Source organism: Pseudorca crassidens, chromosome 9 (assembly GCF_039906515.1).
Source record: "Pseudorca crassidens isolate mPseCra1 chromosome 9, mPseCra1.hap1, whole genome shotgun sequence".
NCBI classification, from domain to species: Eukaryota; Metazoa; Chordata; class Mammalia; order Artiodactyla; family Delphinidae; genus Pseudorca; species Pseudorca crassidens.
The window spans coordinates 4,038,580-4,059,125 of NC_090304.1; the positions used below are offsets into that span (position 1 = coordinate 4,038,580).

Here is a 20,546-nt window from a genome sequence, read left to right on the forward strand (position 1 = left end):
TAAGGGGCTCTAGCAATCAGTGGCCTGGTCTTTAAGTCTAAAGACAGACCCTAGCCAGAAGCCACCTTCTCTGGGACTGGGGTACCGAGTCATGTCCCGCGGCCACTCAGGCACTGACTGTACTGGGGAGGACTCACTGGGGACATGCTGCCCTATCTGTGTTAGGCCAGGGTGGTGAGACATATCCCAATGGGCCCTGCTACCTCCTGCCGCTCAAGAGAGTCCCTGGTGCACTCCCCACATGCCCCTCCCCTGGGAAGGACCAAGGTGCCAAATCCTGATGTACGTAGAAGGGATGGGAGATGCCAGCCCACCTGGCTCACCCCTGAGCTCCTGGACTGGGAGCCAATGCTGTAGCCTAGACTACTGCACCCTACAGCCCCCCCCACCCCAACCCCCCCACCCCACACACCCCCACACCCCCACCCCACTCCCACCCCACCCCCCGACCTTGCAAGTGCCCTTGCTTGAGCATGGGTGTCAGTATCAGGCTGGCTGCTGGCCAGGGGGCTGCTGGGGCACAGAGGCTGCGGGAACAAGAGAGGGAGTGGGGATGTGGCTTTTCCCAACACTCCATGCTCAGCCCCCTTTCACTGGGGTCCCTAGGGGAGGGGCCCCCACGCAGTCTCCAGGGGCATCGACACTGCTACTTGGAACCCACCAGGCCAGGATATCCATCCACCCTTGCCACTTTCCTCCCATCTCCCTTCTCTGTGGCCACCAGGCTTCCCATGGTTTTCTCTGGGCATCACTCCCCTGCTCTCTTGGTCTCCATCTCTGTTTCTCAGTCTCTCTTTCCTCTCTGTCATATTCTCTCCCATTCTCTGAGATCTTTCTCCCTGTCTTTCTGTCTGTTTCTCTTGCTTTAGGGCTCTGACTCTGTGCCCCTTTCTCTGGCTCTCCTGTCCCCCTCCTACCTCCCCAGCCCGCTCTCTGGCCGGCCTGCTGTTGGGACAGGACCCTCCAAGCGCAAACCTCACCCTTCCCGATCTGCCCGGTTGGGATGCGCGACGGGATACGGCACCTCCCGACCGGTCCCGCCAAGCCTCGGGCCGCCGAGAACAGCGTCCTGGCTCCAACGGGGAGCCCTGGGCGCAGTCAGAACCTTGGGGTCCCCCACGCGCGCCCGCGCCCGGGGTCCTCCCCTCCGCCGTGCTCTTCAGCCCCCTTCATTATGCGCCGCCTTTAATGGGCGTTTGTCAGCGCGACTTCCCCGCAAGTTGTTTTCGCGGACATCAGTCACCGGCGGCGTTCCCATTGTGCCCTGGGATTGATGGGGGGCGGGAGGGGGTGACAGGGCCTGGGGCGGCCGCCTCGAGGCCTCGGTCTATAATTTTCGGAGGCATAATTGGTCTGAGGGAGGGGGCGGAGGAGGGGCGGGGAAGGGACCTTTCAGAGCCGGGAGGGCGCACGGTGGCGCGGGCCGCGCGGCGGAGCGGAGCCGCGGCTCGACGGCTGGCCGCGGGGGTCGAGTGTGCTCTGGCGGCGCCCGGCCCGAACCCCGCGCCCCGCCGGGCTCCCCAGCCGCCCGGCCTCCCGCCCCTCCCGCGCCTCCGCCTGGGGACCACGTCGGCCTTTTGTTGCCCAACCGTCTTTTCTTTCAGCTTTTTGCGCAACAACGGAAATTTCACCCGATCCTGGGTGAAAATTAAAGGATCTCTCTTTCTCTCTCCCACCCGCCCCCGCCCCTCCTCTTCGCTCCCCTCCCCCCACCCCGCGGAGCCGGCTCCGAGCGCCTCGCCGCGGCTCCGCCGCCGTCCCTTCCATGGGCGCCGCGCTCTGCTGCAGCCGCCGCCGCCGCGGGGCGGGCGCGATGCCGCGATGGGCCTGATCTGGCTTCTGCTGCTCGGCCTGCTGGAGCCCGGCTGGCCGGCTGCGGGCCCCGGGGGGCGGCTGCGGCGCGATGCGGGCGGCCGCGGCGGGGTCTACGAACACCTCGGCGGGGCGCCCCGGCGCCGCAAGCTCTACTGCGCCACCAAGTACCACCTCCAGCTTCACCCGAGCGGCCGCGTCAACGGCAGCCTAGAGAACAGCGCCTACAGTGAGTGTGCGGCCCCGCGGCGCCGCGCGGGGCATCCCCGGGGAGGATCGCAGGAGGGCTTGGTGCGCGAAGGGTGCCCAGGGACGCAGACCAGCCCTGCTGCCAGAGGGAGACCGCCGGGGTCCCCTGGCCTCCCTCAGCGTCCGGGAGAAGAGCGAGAGTGGAGCTGGGGTGGGGCGCGGGACACGTCTGAAGGGGGCTCGGGGGGGTGGCTGCTCGCTGTCGGGCCGGCTGGCCTGGCCCAGCCTGCCCCCAACCCCGCCCGTTCGTCCGAGGGGGTGCGAAGTAGGCCGCCCGGGGGCTCCCTGCTCGGCTGGGTTCGGAGGTCCTGCCAAGTTTGACCCTTTGGAGTTTTTCGGAGAAAAGGCCCCGGACAAGGCATTTCTCATCCTCTTTATTTAATTTTGACGATTTCTCTTCCTGCTGCCCGCCCCGGGGCGCCCCATCATCCCCTCCGCCCTCGCGGCCGCCCCGCGCCGCCTGTGCGCGGAGGACACTCGCGCGGACATAGCGGGGCTCTGGGGAGGCGGCCGCACGGATAGAGAATCGTGTCCCCAGACCGGAATCCCCAGGCTTCCCGCCTCTACCTTTGGCCGCAGAGAGACAGGCCGGGTGCGCGCCCCGACCGCCGGGTGGGGGGCCGCGGGTTGCGGCTTAGGAGCACGCAGGGGCGTCTGCCTGGGTCTGGGGGCGCAGATACACTTTCACGGCGCCCAGCAGCCAGGACCCGCGCCCGGACTGCGCTGGAGCCGAAGTCCCGCGAGGCTCCAAGGTTTGGTTCCTTCGGCCGGGGGACCCGGGCTCATGCTGAGCCCTCCTTGCAGGAGCGCGAGGCCAGGGTGACTGGAAGCAGCGCCGCTCGCTGGGGAGCTGGAGGCCCGAGGCAGGAACTCAGTGGGGAGCGTGGGAGTGTGGCCAGGGTCTCGGGGGTCCTCCACTGCGACCCGCGCTCTGCTCCCTCCCCGGGCGCAGGAAGTGCTGCGGTGGATTCACGGCGGTGGCCGGAAAACTCTACTTCCTCCAGGAAAGCCGCAGTCGTGCGAGGGCGTCTTCGGCAGACGCCTCCGGAGCCGCGCGGTGGGAGCCAAATGTTGCCAGGATGTCCCCGCGCTCAGGACGGGGTTACGGGAGCGCCTGCGCTCGCCTAGTAGCGATACCTCGTTTCTCTCCAAATCCAGCCTCCCCCTTGGAGTCGCAGAGCATCCAAATTCTTGAGGCATCCAGGGCGGGCAGCCCATAGGCTGAGGGAGGAGGGCGCGCGCCTGCAGCCGCCCCTGTCCCGCATCCAGATGCGCGCTTCTCTGGTTTTCGGGCCGGCGCCGCGGAATCCGCCCAGCCTGCGTCCGGGGACGCGAGAGGCCAGCATCCTGCACCCCCGTACGCTCTGCACAAGCCTCCGGCGGCCCGCGTCTGTGCCCTAGGATGGCTGACGTGTTCGGGGCCAGACGCACTGGCAGAGATGCGCCCCCTGGAGAGGGCACCGGCTGTTACCCCAGCCGCCCTTCCTCAGAGCCATTCTCGGGGGACAATGGCCCCACCTGGGGCTTCGTTGCAGGCCCCCGGAAAAAAGTGCTTTCGGGTCCAAAAGGGAGGCGTTGGGGGAGATTTCACCTTTCTTACATTCAGTGGAGAGCGGTGAGCGCAGGTGGCTTCCCTTTGTGAGCTCCGGGGTCTAATCCGGCCTCCTGCCAACATCCTGTAACCTGCATACAGGCCCGAGACAATGATCTCACGCCCACGTACATTGCCAGCGGGTTTGGGTGGCACCCAAAATGCACCAGTGGATTCCATTATCAACTCACCTCAGCAAGGGCCCAGCTCCCTCTCCGGGGCCTCTCCTAGCACCCAGTGCTGCCGTGAGCAGGGGAGTCCAGACCCCGCCATCTGCAGCAGGGCTTTGAATCCCAATTCAAACACCTGCGCGGTCTTGGGCAAGTCACACAGCCCCGCGGTCTCAGCTTGCTTGTCTGGCCCATCGTGAAACTAGCTCACCGAGTAGCGGAGAGGCTCCAAGGGGCTCCATGTCCTGCAGAGAGTCAGCATGGAGAAATACTAGTTTGATTATTTCCCTCCCAGGTTTGAATTCTTCTCCTGCACCTCCCACCCAGGCATTTCTCCCTCCCCTGAACTTCCAAAGTCACCCCCTTTGGGCGTGTGCTGCCCTCACCTCCCCCTCCCAGAGCTGGGCTTGGCTTTGGGCAGGGCCATCAGGGGCTCAGCCCTCACCTCTGGGCTCTGTGGGAGGTGGAGGGAGTGATGGGCCTTCCTGACTCTTCCCAGGTATCCTGGAGATAACAGCGGTGGAGGTGGGCATTGTGGCCATCAAAGGGCTCTTCTCCGGGCGGTACTTGGCCATGAACAAGAAGGGACGGCTCTATGCTTCGGTGAGTCCAATTGTTCATGTGGGGCGGGTGGGCCGTCTCCCTTGAGCATCACATCAGAGGACATAAGGGGACGTGGGCAGTAGAATGCTTTGTCCGGGGACGTGCAGGACTGAGCTGGGACCGGAACCCCAGGTCCCGTGGCCCCTCGACCAATGGCTGCTTCTGTTTAGAGGCAGCTCTTGGCTGGGGGGAGACACGTCCTATGTTCTCCAGTGCTGTCCGGTTAGAAAATGTTCCTCCAGCCATTCTGTGGTCACCTTCAAGGTAGCTGAGAGTACGGGAGAGATTGTCCCCCAAATTTCTACCAAGATAAATGGACTCTAGAAGGCCTTGGGATGAAGCAGGGATGTGCGTTGGGCCAAAGCTCTTCTGTGGCGCGTCCGGAGCCTGTGCTCTGCAACAGGAGAGGCCACAACAGTGAGAGGCCCGCGTACAGCCAAAAAAAAAAAAAAAAAAGCTCTTCTGTGGGCTCCCCCAGAGCTCTCCTGGGAGTGAGGAGGGGAAGAAGCAGGGCACAGCACAGACAGGTCTTCCCAAGGGTGAAAGGCAAGAGCTGTGAGTTCATAAAAGGGAACCAAGAAGAAGGGAGACAGGACCCAGGTCCCAGACACACAGCTTTGGAGCCCAGGCTATGCACCGCCTGCGTCTCTGCAACAAAAAGTGTCCTGTAACTGTGGGCATTGGCAGTGTCCCTCCCCCAAGGGCGGGGGATACGTGGAGTAAAATACACGTGCTGGGAACTTTGCTGCCTCCAACTCGTCATTACATGCGATCTGGCTGATACTCCCTGAGCAACGAGAGGTTTTCCATCCACACATCACCTAGACGACGCAGCCGAGGACCACCTCCCTGCAATTACCTTTCTCCATTCAGTCGCGTTTGCAGGGGAAACACACCAACATTTCCCAGCCCCTCTGAAGTCAGGCAAAGCGCGATCAAGGATTGCAGGGGAATATCCTCCTTCAAGCAGATGATTTCATCGCAGAGTTTTCACGGCTTTGCTAAGGGAAATGCGGAAGTTGGAATGTACCCATTTGTTTTCTCTGACCCCCGAGGCCCCTTGACAGAAGCTGTGTCTGAGCGGAGGGACCCTTGGATGCCCAGCCTTTTCTGTATGTCCTTCTAGAGTCTGCAAACACCGGTCGTGGTTTATAAGGACATGCCCTTAGCCCGGGGTCTGGTGTGACTTTTCTTGAGGTGGACGGTGGCTCTCCAGACCCCTCCGGCCCTGCGGCCCTGGTGGCAAGTGAGAAGAACTGACTTCCTCTTCCCTGAAATGGCCTCAGACCTCCCACAGTTGCTCCCATCCCTTATGGAGAGGACCCACCTTGCTGGCCTGCAGTGCTCGTGCAGGTCTTACGGACCAGAGAGGGCCTTTGTTCACGCTGGGAAAGTTCACTGAGGGGGGCAGGCAGGGCTGAATCAGGAGGGAAACCTCAGGTCTCTGCATCTCTTGCATGGAAGACCCAGGCCCAGGACTTTGGGGGACAGAACAAAGCATGCCCTGGGGGATCCCAGTGGGTCAGAATCTCCCTGTGGCTTCTATCCCTGAGAGCTGATAGCAGTGGCTTTGGAGACGGCGAAAAGGTTCTTGGGCCCACCCGGGATAGCCAGGAGGTCCAGCTGGATGGGGTGGAACTTTGCAGAGCACCTAGCAGGGAAGGCCTCGCCGCTTTGCAGATAACCTGGGAAGTGAGGCAGCCTAGGTGCCATCCCTGCCACCTGCGCCCCCGTCCCCATCCTGCCACCACCTTCGCCTGCTCCCACCGCCCTCTTGGCTGTCTGAGTTCCCTGGTCTTTGCCATTCCCGTGCTTCCCACCCTCCAGGCTAGCTCATGCACTCTGTGAGTCGGTGGCCCTTGCACCCTCACAGCCCTCAATTCCAGCCCTGATCTCCCTTCTGAGTTATAGATGCCCCCGAAATGTCCTGACAGCAGAGGACAGAGACCACTCTGGCAGAGGGTAGCACGACCCAACAGACCCCAGCAACTCCCCTGACTCCTCTGCCGTAATTGTTACCCCACTGGCCACTCACTCAAGCCCAAGGTCAGCTAGGAGTCCTGGTGGACACATCCTTCTGTCTCAGCCCCACGTTCAGTCCATCTCCAAGTCCTCGAATATACTTCCTGAATCTCCCTCTTCAATTTCTGCCTCCCTCTGCCTTGTTCCTGTGGCCAGTGCCCTTATAACTCAGGCCCTCATCATCTCCCAGCTGGACCGTCGCAACAGCCTTGGGACCCAGCTCCTGGGCTCCAGGGTCTCCCTCTTCCAGTCCACACTCCCTCCCTTCCCTCTCCTTCCACCCATCCATCCATCCATCCATCAACATCCATCCATCCCCCCACCCATCTATCAACATCCACCTACCCATCCATCCATCCACTTATCCTTCCATCCTTCCATCCATCCATCCATCTGGTATTCATTCCTTCATTCCTTACTGTCCTAGGCACTTACCATATGTCATACTCTATGCTAGGTACCTGCTCAGGGATCTTCCTAAAATGAAAATCCACTCATGTGATGGCCTCTGGGAACTCCCCATTACCCACAGATTATCACCCGGATTCCTCAGCTCAGCTCACGGAGGAACCACCCAGGGCACCTTCTGCCCCCACGTCCCACCATCACTGCACAGCTCGTGACCCCACTCCAGGCTCCGGACCCCTTGGCCCTCCAGGGCAAGCGCTGCTGCCCGTCGCCCGCTGCCCACGCCTTTGCCTGTACTCTCACTGCCTGCAGTGTCCCGGCTACCAAATGCCCACCAGAAAATGCCCTCCCCTCCAAGTGTCGCCCCGCTGGGAAGCTATCTGGCCACTCTGTGCACTGCTGCCTGGTCCCCGCCTCCGCCCTGCCCTGGCGGGCTCTCCTGGACCAGCTCCAGGTGCTGGCAGAGGCCGAGCTGGGAAAGCAGCACCCCCGGGGGGCGGAGTCTGACAGCAGCAAATAGAATTTGAGCTGGTGGAGCCCAGGGCTGGGGGGACCCTGGGGGCGGCACGTGTGGAGCAGAGTCTGAGGCGGGACTGCAGGGACGGGACTGGCATTGGGAACTATTGTCACGGTGAGTCTGTGATGCCTTTTTCCAGGTGATCTTAGACCCCCCCCAACCCAGGAGCCCCTACAAGATGCAAACAAATGCCCAGCCCCCGAGAACCCCTTCCATAGGACCTGAGCCCCTTGCCCTTTGAGGCTCACAGGACTGTACCCCTCTGGTGGCCCCCCAAGTGTCCCAGCAAAGAGCAAGCCCGCCAGGACCCCTGGGCGATGGGCCTCAGCCCTGGAGGACGTACCTTCTCCAGGACAGAGTGGCCCGGGAGGAGAGTTGGTTCAGCCGCTGAGTTTTTCACGAAGACTCAATGTGGGGGGGTGAAGGGGTGAAGGATAAGATGCTAATGCAGCGTGCCTGGCGTGGGGGTGGGGCAGGTCTGCCCCGAGCCCACCCACCCCAGAGGGCAGCGGGAGGGCACAGGCCAGGAGGGCATCACACCCCTCTGTGCCCTGGGGTCTGGTACCACCCCTGGGCCTCAGTTTCCCCATCTGTAAAGTCTGGAAGTTGGTCTCGGGCAATGGAGTCCGTACTCAGATCCAAGGAGCTCTGGGCATCCACCGAGGGTCTGGAGAGCAGAGAGGAGAGGTTGGAGTTATGGGGGAGGTACCACCACCCCGCTTCAACCAGAGCTCTCCCGCCTTATCTCTGGGCTCCCGTGTCGTTGGGAACAGGTGTTCGGTGCTTAACATCTTGCTTCCTGAGGTCTTTTGGGGTCCCAAGCTGCCCGATGCGTGGATCTGGCCCCGAACAGCCTGTGACCCCTGAGAATGGGGCTGCAGGCCGCTGGGCCACCTGCATCAGTAGCTGCTCCCCTCCCCCTCTGCAGATGGGCACAGGCCCCGAGGGTCTCCTGCCCCGCGGTCAGTCCCAGGAGCTTTCCCTGCGCCCCCAGCCCTGCCCCTTGGCACAGCGCGGGGAGGGAAGCAGTTTGGGGGATGGCCCGTGGCATGCCCGTCCACCCACAGCTGAGCTGGCATAAGGCATACCCGCCCCTCCTCTAGCCCCTGACTGGAGAGACCCCACAGCCGCCTGCGGGGACACTGGTGAAAGCTCCTTACATTCTGGGTTTGCACCTTCGTCCCTCCAGACACCCGCCTCCAAGAGGGTAGGGACCCACCTTCCCCGCCCTGCCCTGGGCTGGCACAGACCCCTGCTAAGGGCATCCCTCCCCGCCCACATCCTCGTGGCCTCTGTGCCGCTGACCTTGGCCCCTGCCCGCCCCACAGGAGAGCTACAACGCCGAGTGTGAATTCGTGGAGCGCATCCACGAGCTGGGCTACAACACGTACGCCTCCCGGCTGTACCGCACGGTGCCCGGCGGGCGTGGGGCCCGGCGCCAGCCCAGCGCCGAGAGACTGTGGTACGTGTCTGTGAACGGCAAGGGCCGGCCCCGCAGGGGCTTCAAGACGCGCCGCACGCAGAAGTCCTCGCTGTTCCTGCCTCGGGTGCTGGACCACAAGGACCACGAGATGGTGAGGCTGCTCCAGGGCGCGGCCGGGCTCCGCCGCAGACAGTCCAGGCCTCTAGGCAGGGCCACCCAGCCCTGACGGCGGCGGCGACAGTGGAGGAGGCTGCGGGTTCGGGGAGGCCGAGCTTAGCCCCAGCCTGGGGAGCGGAGGCTTTGAGCATCCCTGCCCCACGGCTGGGCTCCGAGCTCAGGCCGCCTGGTTGGAGGGTGCGGACCAGCCGACGGACGCCCAGTGTCCACGGTCAAAGCTGACCCAGTGTGTGCAGGAATCTGTCCCTGACTCTCCTCTGCCCGCCCCTGGGTGCATCAGACCCAGCTGCTGTTTCCAGGGCCAACAGAACACGTTCTCAACGCTTCCTGCTTCTCTCAAACAAGGGTCACGTGGGAGCTGGGGGCCCCGCGTCGTGGCTCGGAGGGGGCCGCTTTAAACCAGGACACCTGTGGGTTCACGTCGGCCAGGAGGACCCCAACCACCCAGGTCCGGCTGACGGAGGCATCTCCCTGCAGGGCAGACGTGGGACAATGCGGGCGGGGGATGTGTGGGATCAAAACATTAAAGTATTTTATTCTACGTTGTTATTTAACAGATAATGATGCAGCCTGAGGAAACACTTGCAGTTTTGACTTGCACATATTTGCTTATGATGATGGCAGAGTCCATGCCAGATCGATGTTTTCAGATGTAAGGTTGTGTTCTGAGAAACTAGGAGAAAGACGCATTTTAATCCCCTGGGTTGGAAAGGCAGGACTTTTTTGAAACTGATGGATGGTTTGTGTGGATGGAAAGAAGAAGCTAACGAGCATGTGTGTGTGTGAATTCCCCTGAGTGCTTGCGTGTGTGTGGATATGTTCCTGTGCCTGTGTGTGTGTGCGTGAGTGTATGCATATATATGTGTGTTTGTGTGTTCCTGGTTGTGCATAGATGTGCACATGTGTGGAGAAAGAGAAAGAGAGAGATCTACTTTGTTTAGAAATCCCCAAAACTCCCTCTCTCCTGAAGCTGTGTGCTTCTCCGTGGACTTTTTTTTTTTTTTTTTTTTTTTTCGGTACGCGGGCCTCTCACTGTTGTGGCCTCTCCCGCTGCGGAGCACAGGCTCCGGACGCGCAGGCTCAGCGGCCATGGCTCACGGGCCCAGCCGCTCCGCGGCATGTGGGATCTTCCCGGACTGGGGCACGAACCCGTGTCCCCTGCATCGGCAGGCGGACTCTCAACCGCTGCGCCACCAGGGAAGCCCCGCGTGGACTATTTTGTGCACTTGGGCTGCAGGCCAGGTATGGCCATCCCCCATCTCCTTGATCCTCGCAACCTACCACCAGGGCCTTGAGCGGTCCTGCCTTTGCCTAAGAAGTCGAGGCTCAGAGAGGGGATGCGGTTTGCTGGAGGCCACAGCCAGTAGGTGGCCCGACTAGCTGCCGTCCCTACCGGCCCCCCAATGCCTGATTCCCCAACAGTGCTGGTGGGTGGGGGTCGCCTGGGGCAGGCCCAGGTGAGAGCCAAATGGCTCGGGCAGTGCATTCACTCTTCCTGGATCCTGCAGGGGGCAGCCCTCCCTCACGGCCGGGGCCCAGGTGAGGGGTATGGCCTGAGCCTGTGCCCACAGAGGACCGGCACTGCTCCCCTGCTGGGGTCACCCACACGAGCCAAACACACAGGAAGGCCGGCTCAGCACCAACACCTGTGCAACATGTGAAAATCCTGGCAAAGAGCTGCTGGGCATAAAGACAAGGACGCTGCCCCCCCACCACAGCCCCCTCAGCAAGTCAGATTCCGAGGAATTGTCCCCCACCTCACCTGCAGGAATGCACATTCACAGGTACGATCACGAGCAGGAGTTCACACGGGGCTGTCCCCCTTGAGTTTTGTGATGTATCTGGAATAAGATGCAGAAGGTGCTACCTCTGCTCCCATTTTGCAGATGAGGAAACTGAGGCTCAGCAGGTGAACTGGTCCCCGCGTGTCCTAGGACGATGCAGCGGCATCCACCCCGGCACTCATTGCTACACCGTTAACCGACAGACCCTAAACAAGGCAGGGGGAGACATTTGGCATCTTGGTTAATATTGAAAACGAGTGTGTTTTCCGTAGTTGACTGTGCTTGGGTCAGTCCGGAGCCCTCTGCAGGCCAAGTAGCTTCATCTCGGGTGTGGGTCAGGAGAGAGTTACACCCCCGCAAAATTCATATGTTGAAGTCCTGCCTAGTGCCTAACCGGTGCCTCAGAATGGGGTCTTATCTGGAAATAGGGTTGTTGCAGATGTAGCCAAGTGAGGATGAGGCCGTGCTAGAGCGGGGTGTGCCCTGCTCCGATATGACAGTGTCCCTGTGAGAAGGGAGATAGGAGGCAGACTTGAGCACAAGGTCAATGCCGTGTGAAGATGAGGGCAGACATTGGGGTGACGCTTCCACCACCGAGGAACGGGAAAGATCGCTGCAGATCACCAGAAGTTAGGGAGGGGCCTGGACCAGATTCCACACCGCACAACACCCAGAAGGAGCGCACCCTGCCCACACCCAGATCTTGGACTTCCAGCCCCCAGAACTGGGAGACGATACATTTCTGTTGTTTAAGCCGCCAGCTCTGGGGTGCTCTGTTACAGCCGCCTGAGCAAACTCATACAGGAGACAAGGGGCCCAGCTGCCCATCTGCTCAGGTGACCCCCCCCAAAGGGAGAGGGACCCTGCTGTTGTTGATTGAGGAGAAAGCAGGGTAGGCCCCCAAGCTTAACCTGCGGCGTCCGCCAAGCTGCCAACACCAGGCCCATCTCACATGGGCTTTGGGGGGCCTTGGGGTGCTCAGGATGGGGCCTCGGAGGATTTCCAAAGAGGGGCCATCACACGTGGTCCCATCCCTTTCTGTTCTTGAACGCCAGACACGCCCCTGAAACCAGCTTTTTGTTTTTTAAGCAAAATGCAAATGAACCCCAAAGGGAAGAAGCATTGTGTGTCAGTTTACAAGCACGTAAGTAAATGTAGTGGAACCCAGGCTCCGGCCCCCAAGTCACTAAGAGCTGCTGCGTCCCTGGGACTTCGGGCAGACGGCCCTGTACCTGAGAGGGGGTCACCCGTGTGGCAATGCCACAGCTACGCCCGTCTCACAGAAGGGGACCCTGGAGTGTGACTTGCCCGATGCTGGGAGGGAGGCTGAGGGCTGGCCAGGTGTGGTCCCCACGGAGTGGGTGTCTACCAGCTGCCAGGGCTCCTGGGCCCAAGTCGGGTTCATGGGAAAGGTGGCTTTGCCTCTGCCCTGCTCCACTCTACCTCCCCTCCTGCCTCACCTGGCCCCCAGGAGGCCCCAGGGGCCCTGCCAGGGGAGATGCTGCTTCCCCCGACCCGGGGAGCGAGGCCCACCCACTCCAGAGCCACCAGCCGCCTGGCTTCCCCTCTGTCCGGTTGGCATGTTTGCAGGACTCCGAAGCTGGTAGGGGTCTCTCTGGGTGACACTCTGGCCGGGCAGCCCCAAGAGACGTCGTTGTCCATAGCCAGCATCTTATCCCTCCTCCCGTCTTCCACTGAGGAGGCCCCGGACCCTCCAAGCCCACCTTCTGGTCCTGTGTTAATCGCTGCCTTCTCTCCTTCATGAAACATCAAGTCCCCAAAGGGCCCTCATGGGGGAGGGGCTGGGGGCTGCATGCAGGAGGGGGTGGGAGCAGGCAAGGTCCCCAGAAACGGAAATCAGGACGAGGGTGGAGCCCGGTGAGCCCAGCACCCTGGATTCTCCTGCTTATGCCTGGAGCGGCAGAGGCTGGAGACCGGGTCCCTGAGCTCCAAGACGTGATGCCACCTGAGCCAGGACAGGGCGTCCCAGAGGCTCCAGGATCAACAACTTCACTCCCTCCCCCACACCTGCCCAGCCAAGGGGGAAAGAGCCGGGGCAGGGGGAGAGACTGGAGGGCATGGGGCAGGTCTGGGGTCATCAGGGGTCTCTGGGCCTTTGGGTCAGAACCTGCACAAGTGGGAACCTAAAATGGGGCAGATGCTGTGGAAGACAGGACAGCAGTTCCTTGAAAAGTGCAGCACAGAATAAGCATGTGGTCCAGCAGCCCCACCTCTGGGTACAGAGGCTCAAATGGAGCAAAAGCAGGGCTCCGATGGGTGTTTGCTCACCCTAGTGCACGGCAGGGTGAATCACAGTGATCAAAAGGTGTCTGTCGAAGGATGAGCGAACGAGCACAATGTCATCCGTCTGTACAATGGACCGTTACTCAGCCTTGAAGAAGATGGAAATTGACACAGGCCACAATGTGGATGAACCTGGAGGACATTATGCTCAGCGAAAGAAGCCAGACACAAAGGGACAAATCCCGCATGATGCCATATACTGAGGTCCCTAGTGTAGTTAGATGCATAGACACAGGAAGAAGGATGGTGGGGGCCCGGGGCTGGGGGAGGGGGAGGGCCAGTTAGCGGTTCCTGGGGACAGAGTCTCGATCTGGGATGATGAAAAAGTACTGAAAACAGATAGTGATGACGGTGACACAAACTCGAGAATGTGGGCCACAAAACTGTAGGCTTAAAAGTGGGAAAAATGAAAAAAAAAATAAAGAAAGAAAATAAAAGTGGGTAAAACGGCTCTTGGCCTTCGCGCCACCTTCTGAGAAACCTCCGCGCCATAAGAGTGAAGTGGGGGGAGGAAGCGAATGCACAGGCTGAAGTGCAAATAAAAAGATGAGGCAGAGGTCCAAGTAAACTTGTTCACCCATGGAAGCCACAGGAGCAGAAACACGGGACGCCAGAGGCCAGGAGCACTCATACAAATTGCTGGACGGCATGCCCACCGTCTAGAACTTGTCTCAATGCATCTAGAACATCGATGGCCATTCTGACCCCCTCAGCCACCTTTGAGAGACCCACCTGGCTTGTATCAAAATGGTCCCTTTGGGTCCTTTGCCCTGAACCTGTGACGTTCTGGACTAGTCCTGTTCTCAGCTGTGGCTGAGTGTAAAGTGCGGACAATAAATGATCTCCTTTGCTGTCGTAGCTGAAGACAAGGAAAAGTGGATAAAATTGTAAAAGAGCAGCAAAAGCAGCTGCAGCACCTGGACGGCAGGGCCCGTGGTCTTGGCCTCACTGTCCTCTCCACCAAAGTCAGAAGGAGCACCAGAGGCACTCAATAAACAGTGCTGAATAAATTGGGGAAGAAAGAATCTTTAGTTGTGGCCAGTCGGTCACCCCTCCCTGCACAGAGCTGATGGGAGAGGCAGCCACTGGCCTTGGGGGCTGTGAGCCGCTCTGCTTTCCCAGGCCCTGTCCGCCCGCTGCCTGCATGAAGCCAACAGACCCACTGCTGGCCCCTGAGCCCTGGCCCTGGACGGCCCTGTTGTCCCTCTCCGCCTGTAATGGGCAAGGCAGGACAGGCCCCGGGTAACCAAGCTTCAGCTGCTGGGAGCAGGCCTTTGAACCCCACGGCGGGTTCAAAGGGGGTTGAAGGACTCTGAAAGGTGAAGAAGCGGGTCTATAATTAGCGCCCACCCATTGGAGGGCGACCCTGCCTGGGCCACATTCCAGGGAGAGCCAGATATAGCCCTGGAGCTGACCCCCCAGCCCCTCTCAGCTGCAATAGCTGGAATGCCCGGGCGGCCACACTTGTGCCTGAACGCCCGGGTCGGGCGGCACGTCCATCCCTTGGAATGGGATTTGGGAGACGGGCTACTGAGTGGGAAGAGAGGCAGCACAGGTGTTGGGTTCAGACGCACCAATTCAAACACGGCCTCGGCCACTTCTGCTGTCTCATGATTGGCTGTGGGAGCCCAGGATCAGCCCTGTCTCCCCATTCCAGCCTCAATGTCCTCATCTGTCAAATGGGCTCCCACAGTGATCGTCCAGATCCACTGAGGAGACACAGGGGGTGATTGGTCTCTAAAAATAGCTGCACAGCCATGAGCGGGTGGAGGAGAAGGCCAGGCATGGAGCTTTCCAGCAAGATCTGGGAGACCCACCGAGAACGGAGCGAGCCTCCCCGAGGTGCCTGCCATGCGGTGCTCGCCTCTGACGGGCCCAAAGGTGCGGAGTGAAGGGAAAGTTTCGTGGGGCAACACACAGTGAGTATTGATGGCAATGCGGGAATTCCTGGGAAACTCTATGCCTTGGGCAGGCTATTCGTCCATCCGTCCATCCAGCCATCTCTCCATCTCTCCAAACATCCGTCCATCCGTCCATCCAGCCATCTCTCCATCTCTCCAAACATCCGTCCATCCGTCTATCCGTCCATCCATCCATCCAGCCATCTCTCCATCTCTCCAAACATCCGTCCATCCGTCCATCCAGCCATCCAGCCATCTCTCCATCTCTCCAAACATCCATCCATCCGTCCATCCATCCATCCAGCCATCTCTCCATCTCTCCAAACATCCGTCCATCCGTCCATCCAGCCATCCAGCCATCTCTCCATCTCTCCAAACATCCGTCCATCCGTCCATCCATCCATCCAGCCATCTCTCCATCTCTCCGTCCATCCGTCCATCCAGCCATCCAGCCATCCAGCCATCTCTCCATCTCTCCAAACATCCATCCATCCGTCCATCCATCCATTCAGCCATCTCTCCATCTCTCCAAACATCCGTCCATCCGTCCATCCAGCCATCCAGCCATCTCTCCATCTCTCCAAACATCCATCCATCCGTCCATCCATCCATCCAGCCATCTCTCCATCTCTCCAAACATCCGTCCATCCGTCCATCCAGCCATCCAGCCATCTCTCCATCTCTCCAAACATCCGTCCATCTGTCCATCCAGCCATCCAGCCATCTCTCCATCTCTCCGTCCATCCGTCCATCCGTCTATCCGTCCATCCGTCCATCCAGCCATCTCTCCATCTCTCCAAACATCCGTCCATCCGTCCATCCGTCTATCCATCCATCCGTCCATCCAGCCATCTCTCCATCTCTCCAAACATCCGTCCATCCGTCCATCCAGCCATCCAGCCATCTCTCCATCTCTCCAAACATCCGTCCATCCGTCCATCCGTCCATCCGTCCGTACACACATTCGTCCATTCGCACATCCATGCGTCCATTTATCTGCCCATTCATCCATCCTTCTCCCCAAACATCTCTCCATCCATCCATCCATCCACCCATCCACCACCCACCCATTGAGCATACGCCAGCCAAATGCCGGGCCCTTTGCTGAGCAGAGCAGCTACACAGGTAAAACAGCCTAACCTTGTCCATCGGGAGCTTGCAGCCTTGTGGGGGACAGGGGCGCCTCTCTAAAGGAGCGGGTTGGGAGCAGCGACCTGGAGAAGTTCAGGAAAACTAGATCATCTCCGGTCAGGACAATGGGACACCGTCGTTCAGGACCCCTTTCTCGAGAGCCAGTGCCTTGTGACCAACCACCACCAGCGAGATGATAACCTGACAACATCCCCACACCCCTTGGGAGCCACCCTGGCACAGGGCAAGGGCAAGACTGGGCTGGGGGCATGGAGGTGGGAGATGGGGCAGGAGAACTGGCTTCATGGCGTGAGGGCTGTTTAGGACCTTAGGCCTTGGAGTTGGGCCAAGCTGTGTCCTCATCGAGGCCCACCCAGTCTTGAAACCCCATTCATAGGCTGTGGAGCCGGGTAAGGTGCTCTACCCTGTCCAAGCCTCAGTCTCCTCCTCTGTGAAATGGGGGCAATTAATGACACCAACGTCACAGGGCCGTCTTGAAGATTCAGTACAGCTTAGGAGTGGAGGCTGGTGCCTGGCACACAGGTGGCAGGGCTCTTGTATCAGCTGTGATGTCACTACCTGGCTGTGGTGTGGGTCAGAGACCGTCGTGGTGAGTAGGATTAAAACCTCCCCCTGAGCACTGACTCAAGGCCAGCCCGGTCCAAGCAATTCACGTGTTCTCCAAACTCCCTCCAACTAATGACTCAGGTTGTCTGAAAACAACCCTAGGAGACAAGGGTTGTGTCTCCACCAGTCAGTGAGGAAACTGACACTCAGAGTGGATGCAGAACAAGGGCAAAATGGCAAGGCTGGCCAGACGGTACTTGGGGTTCCTGCCCAGACAGAAGGCTCCAGAGCCTGCCCCCCGGTTCTCAAGGAGGATGGGGCCATCCCTGGAGCCCCTGGGGAATGCTGGCTGAATACGCGAAGGAAAGGAGGGAGTCAGGGGAAACCTGCCCTACCCGTTTGATTCTTAGGTCTGGGTTCCTTTTTCTTTATAAGACATTCCTCCTTGACCTCATGTCTCCATGAATCTTCCCATGCAAGCTCAAATTCTTGTCTCAGGAGAGCGGACTGAACCTCCAAGCATGCAGCATTAATGGCTTTTTCAAACGGGTCATCTCTTCACCAAGATGCTCTTCTAGCCCCTGCCTGCCTCCCACATCCTCTGTTCTTTCTCCCTTTCCTAACTCCAGACCCACTGCTGGTCTGTACCAGGCTCTTCCCCGCCACAGGACCTTTGCACATGCTGCCATCTGGGAATATTCTTCTCTCTACTCTTCACCTCACTGGTTCCTTGATTTTCACTTCTCAGGGTGTCGCCTTCTCAGAGAGACCTTCTGTGACTATTCTACCCAAAATCGGGGTCCCCTCTTATTTTTTCTCACAGTGACTTGTTATTTTCGTTCATAGAACCAGACGCAATCTGTAAGTAATTGTCTACTCACTGCTGGTCCCCCATCTATCCCTATCACCCACCTGAGGGGTGAGGCACTTGGCCTATTTATCCGCCAACACAGAGACAGTCACTCCCTGAACGTCTGGCCCACTCTCCTCAGACGAAGAAACCCAAGGGCTTGTGATAGGAAGCCCTGGGGTCCAAGTGCATAGGACAGTGAGGGCCAAGTGGATATGGACAGAACACCAACAGCATCTGCTACATCCTGTCATCACTTCTGCAGATGAGAAAACAGGCTCAGAGAGAGTAAGCAATTTCCTTGAGGTCACACAGCCAGTGAAAAGCATGTCTGAGCTGTTCCCAAGGTCTCTTGGGCCCCAGTGCTTGTACTACTACAAGCACGGTCCTGCATGGTCCCTAAGGACAGGCAGGGCATCAAGGGGTGGGCACAATGGTGCAACTGCTATGGAAAAGAGTATGACCATTCTTTACAATGTTAACACAGAGTTACCTATAACCCAGCAATTCCACTCCTAGTTATGGACCCAAAGGAATTGAAAACATATGCCCACTTGAAAGCCTGCACACACAGTAGTCAAAGAATGGAAATAACCCAAATGTCTATCAGCTGATGAGTGGAGAAACAAAATACTGTGGTCATACAATGAAATAGTATTTGGCCATAAAAAGGAATGGTGTTCTGGTAAATACTACAGCATGAATGAAGGCTGAAGACATTATGCTAAGCAAAGGAAGCGAGACACAGAAGGCCACATACTTATGATTCCATTTATATGAAAAGTCCGGAATTGGCAAATCCGTGGAGACAGAAAGTAGACCGATGGCTGCCAGGGGCTGGAGGGACACTGATGATGGGTATGGGGGTTTCTTTTTGGGAGTGAAGAGAATGTTTTAACACTGGTGTGGTGATGGCCGCACAACACAATACAAGCCCATTGACACCTTAAATGGGTGAATCAATAAATCAGGGGCTTCCCTGGTGGCGCAGTGGTTGAGAGTCCGCCTGCCGATGCAGGGGATATGGGTTCGTGTCAGTCTGGGAGGATCCCACATGCCGCGGAGCGGCTGGGCCCGTGAGCCATGGCTGCTAAGCCTGCGCGTCCGGAGCCTGTGCTCCGCGACAGGAGAGGCCACAACAGTGAGAGGCCCGCGTACCGCAAATAAATAAATAAATAAATAAATAAATTAAATGTTTGATCGTCACAGCCAGGGCTGCAAGTCTTTCTATGAGAGTGGGATTGATTGGGTCCTCCTATGTTTTGGCGGCAAGTGGGGGACAGGAGGTGGGGACTGGGTTGTCCCAAGTGGTCTTGGAGGGCACCCCTGACTGTAGTACCACTGCCCACCAGCAGGTGGCAGTGACCTCAGAGACAAGCCCCAGGTGGGCCCAGCTGACTGAGGACCACAGGGTCTGCCCAAGCCTGGTGGGCGAAGGTGGTGCCTCTGCTGGTGACGTGCCCGCAGCACCTGCTGGGTCACACCCTGGGTCAGGCAGTCGGGAAGGAGTCGGTCATCAGTTCAGGACTGACTAGACCCGGGAGGACTGGACTCTGCCAGGCCATCCCAACCTGCCCGCCTAGGATGATGCTTGGAGGGCAAAGGGCCCCTTCCCCAGCCACAAAGCAAGGAGCAGGCAGTGGGCGTGGGTCCTGGGTAAGGTATGCAGCAGGTACCTACTATTGCTGACTGGACGGGAGACAGAGAGCTGCTCTCCCTGCCGAGAAGGTGTTTACCTGTACAAGATGATGGTGGTGGTGGTGACAACACTGAGGGGTGGGAGCAGGAAGAGGAAGAAGAGAAGCACATACTGGGCACCTCCCACATCACTTTGATCTGAATTTCGGCTCTGAGTTGTGTTCTAATTCTCTCCATGTGATAGGTGAGGAGGCAAGGCTCAGAGAAGGGAGGCCACTTGCCTAAGGTCACACAGCTTCACAGCTTCCGAGGGTTGGCGCCTGCATTCAACCCAGCCACCTGGTTCCAGAACCTCGCTTGGGCTCAAGTGGTCTTAAAAAGGGCCTCGATTTCAGATTTTTGTCTTAGGGTCCTTGATTAAACCAGTGGTTCTCAAAATGTGGTCTCCTGACCTGGGATTTGGCTGGAAACGCACTCCCAGGAGAGGCACCCAGAGTCTGTGTTAACCGGCCCTCCAGGTGATGCGCTAGCGTTTGGGAACCCTTGAGTTAGAGGGACATCTCCATGGGTTGCTCACATGTATTAACTCAGCACATAAAATACTGTTACGAGCTGGGTGCTTCCCACCCATCACCGCACTGAACTGTCCCAGTCACTCTGCAAGGCTGGTGGTTATGATCCCCATTTTACAGGTGGAGAAACTGAGGCTCAGAGGTAAAGCCCCAAGTCCCTAGTGGTGAGGCATGGGTCTGAGAGGTTGCTGTGCCTGCTGCCCTGTGGACAGACGATGGCCCTGGGGTACGTGGCTGCCCCCACCATTATGCGTACTCTCTCTCTCTGTGGGCTAGAGGGCAGGTGGAGAGCTGGGCAAAAACTGCTACCTTCACCCAGGTACGTGGGTCTTGAGAAAGTCATTGCCACTGAAATATGGGCCTCATTGTCTGGGGCTACCTCGGGCCTTCTGCTGGAAGGAGACAGGCTGGAGTGGGAGTGGGGATAACAGTTCCCCTATAGCTCACCAACACATAGTCTGGGGCATCCCCAGCCCCAGCAGCATCAGATTGGGTCCTTCCAATGCTCACTTTGTGTCCCCACCTTGAGGCTGCTTTTGGAACCAAATGGATTTGGATTCATAGCTCATCTTGGCCCCAGTTAAACTTCCCAGAGTATCTGTTTTCCCTCTGGAGTTAGAATTTAGCTCAGCTACAAAGGCCAGAAAATTCAAGATAAATGTACTTTAAAGAAGATAAAACCATTTATCTCTCATGTAAAGGCGGTCCAGGGTGACAAGGCTATGTCACATTCATCAGGGACTCAGCTTCCTCCCATCTTTTTCCTTAATAGTAATCATCTGGGTTTGACCTCATGGTACAAAATAGCTGCTTGGGCTCCAGCCATC

At 58.8% G+C, this 20,546-nt stretch overlaps 1 protein-coding gene across 1 annotated transcript; it reads left to right on the forward strand.

The window, feature by feature from the left end:
* The first annotated feature begins 1,821 nt into the window (after positions 1-1,821).
* On the forward strand, positions 1,822-9,021 carry FGF3 (fibroblast growth factor 3). Its single transcript, XM_067750848.1, has 3 exons — positions 1,822-2,041; positions 4,322-4,425; positions 8,701-9,021. The coding sequence occupies exons 1-3, from the start codon at positions 1,822-1,824 to the stop codon at positions 9,019-9,021; spliced, it is 645 nt and encodes a 214-aa protein (XP_067606949.1).
* Positions 9,022-20,546: the final 11,525 nt, after the last annotated feature.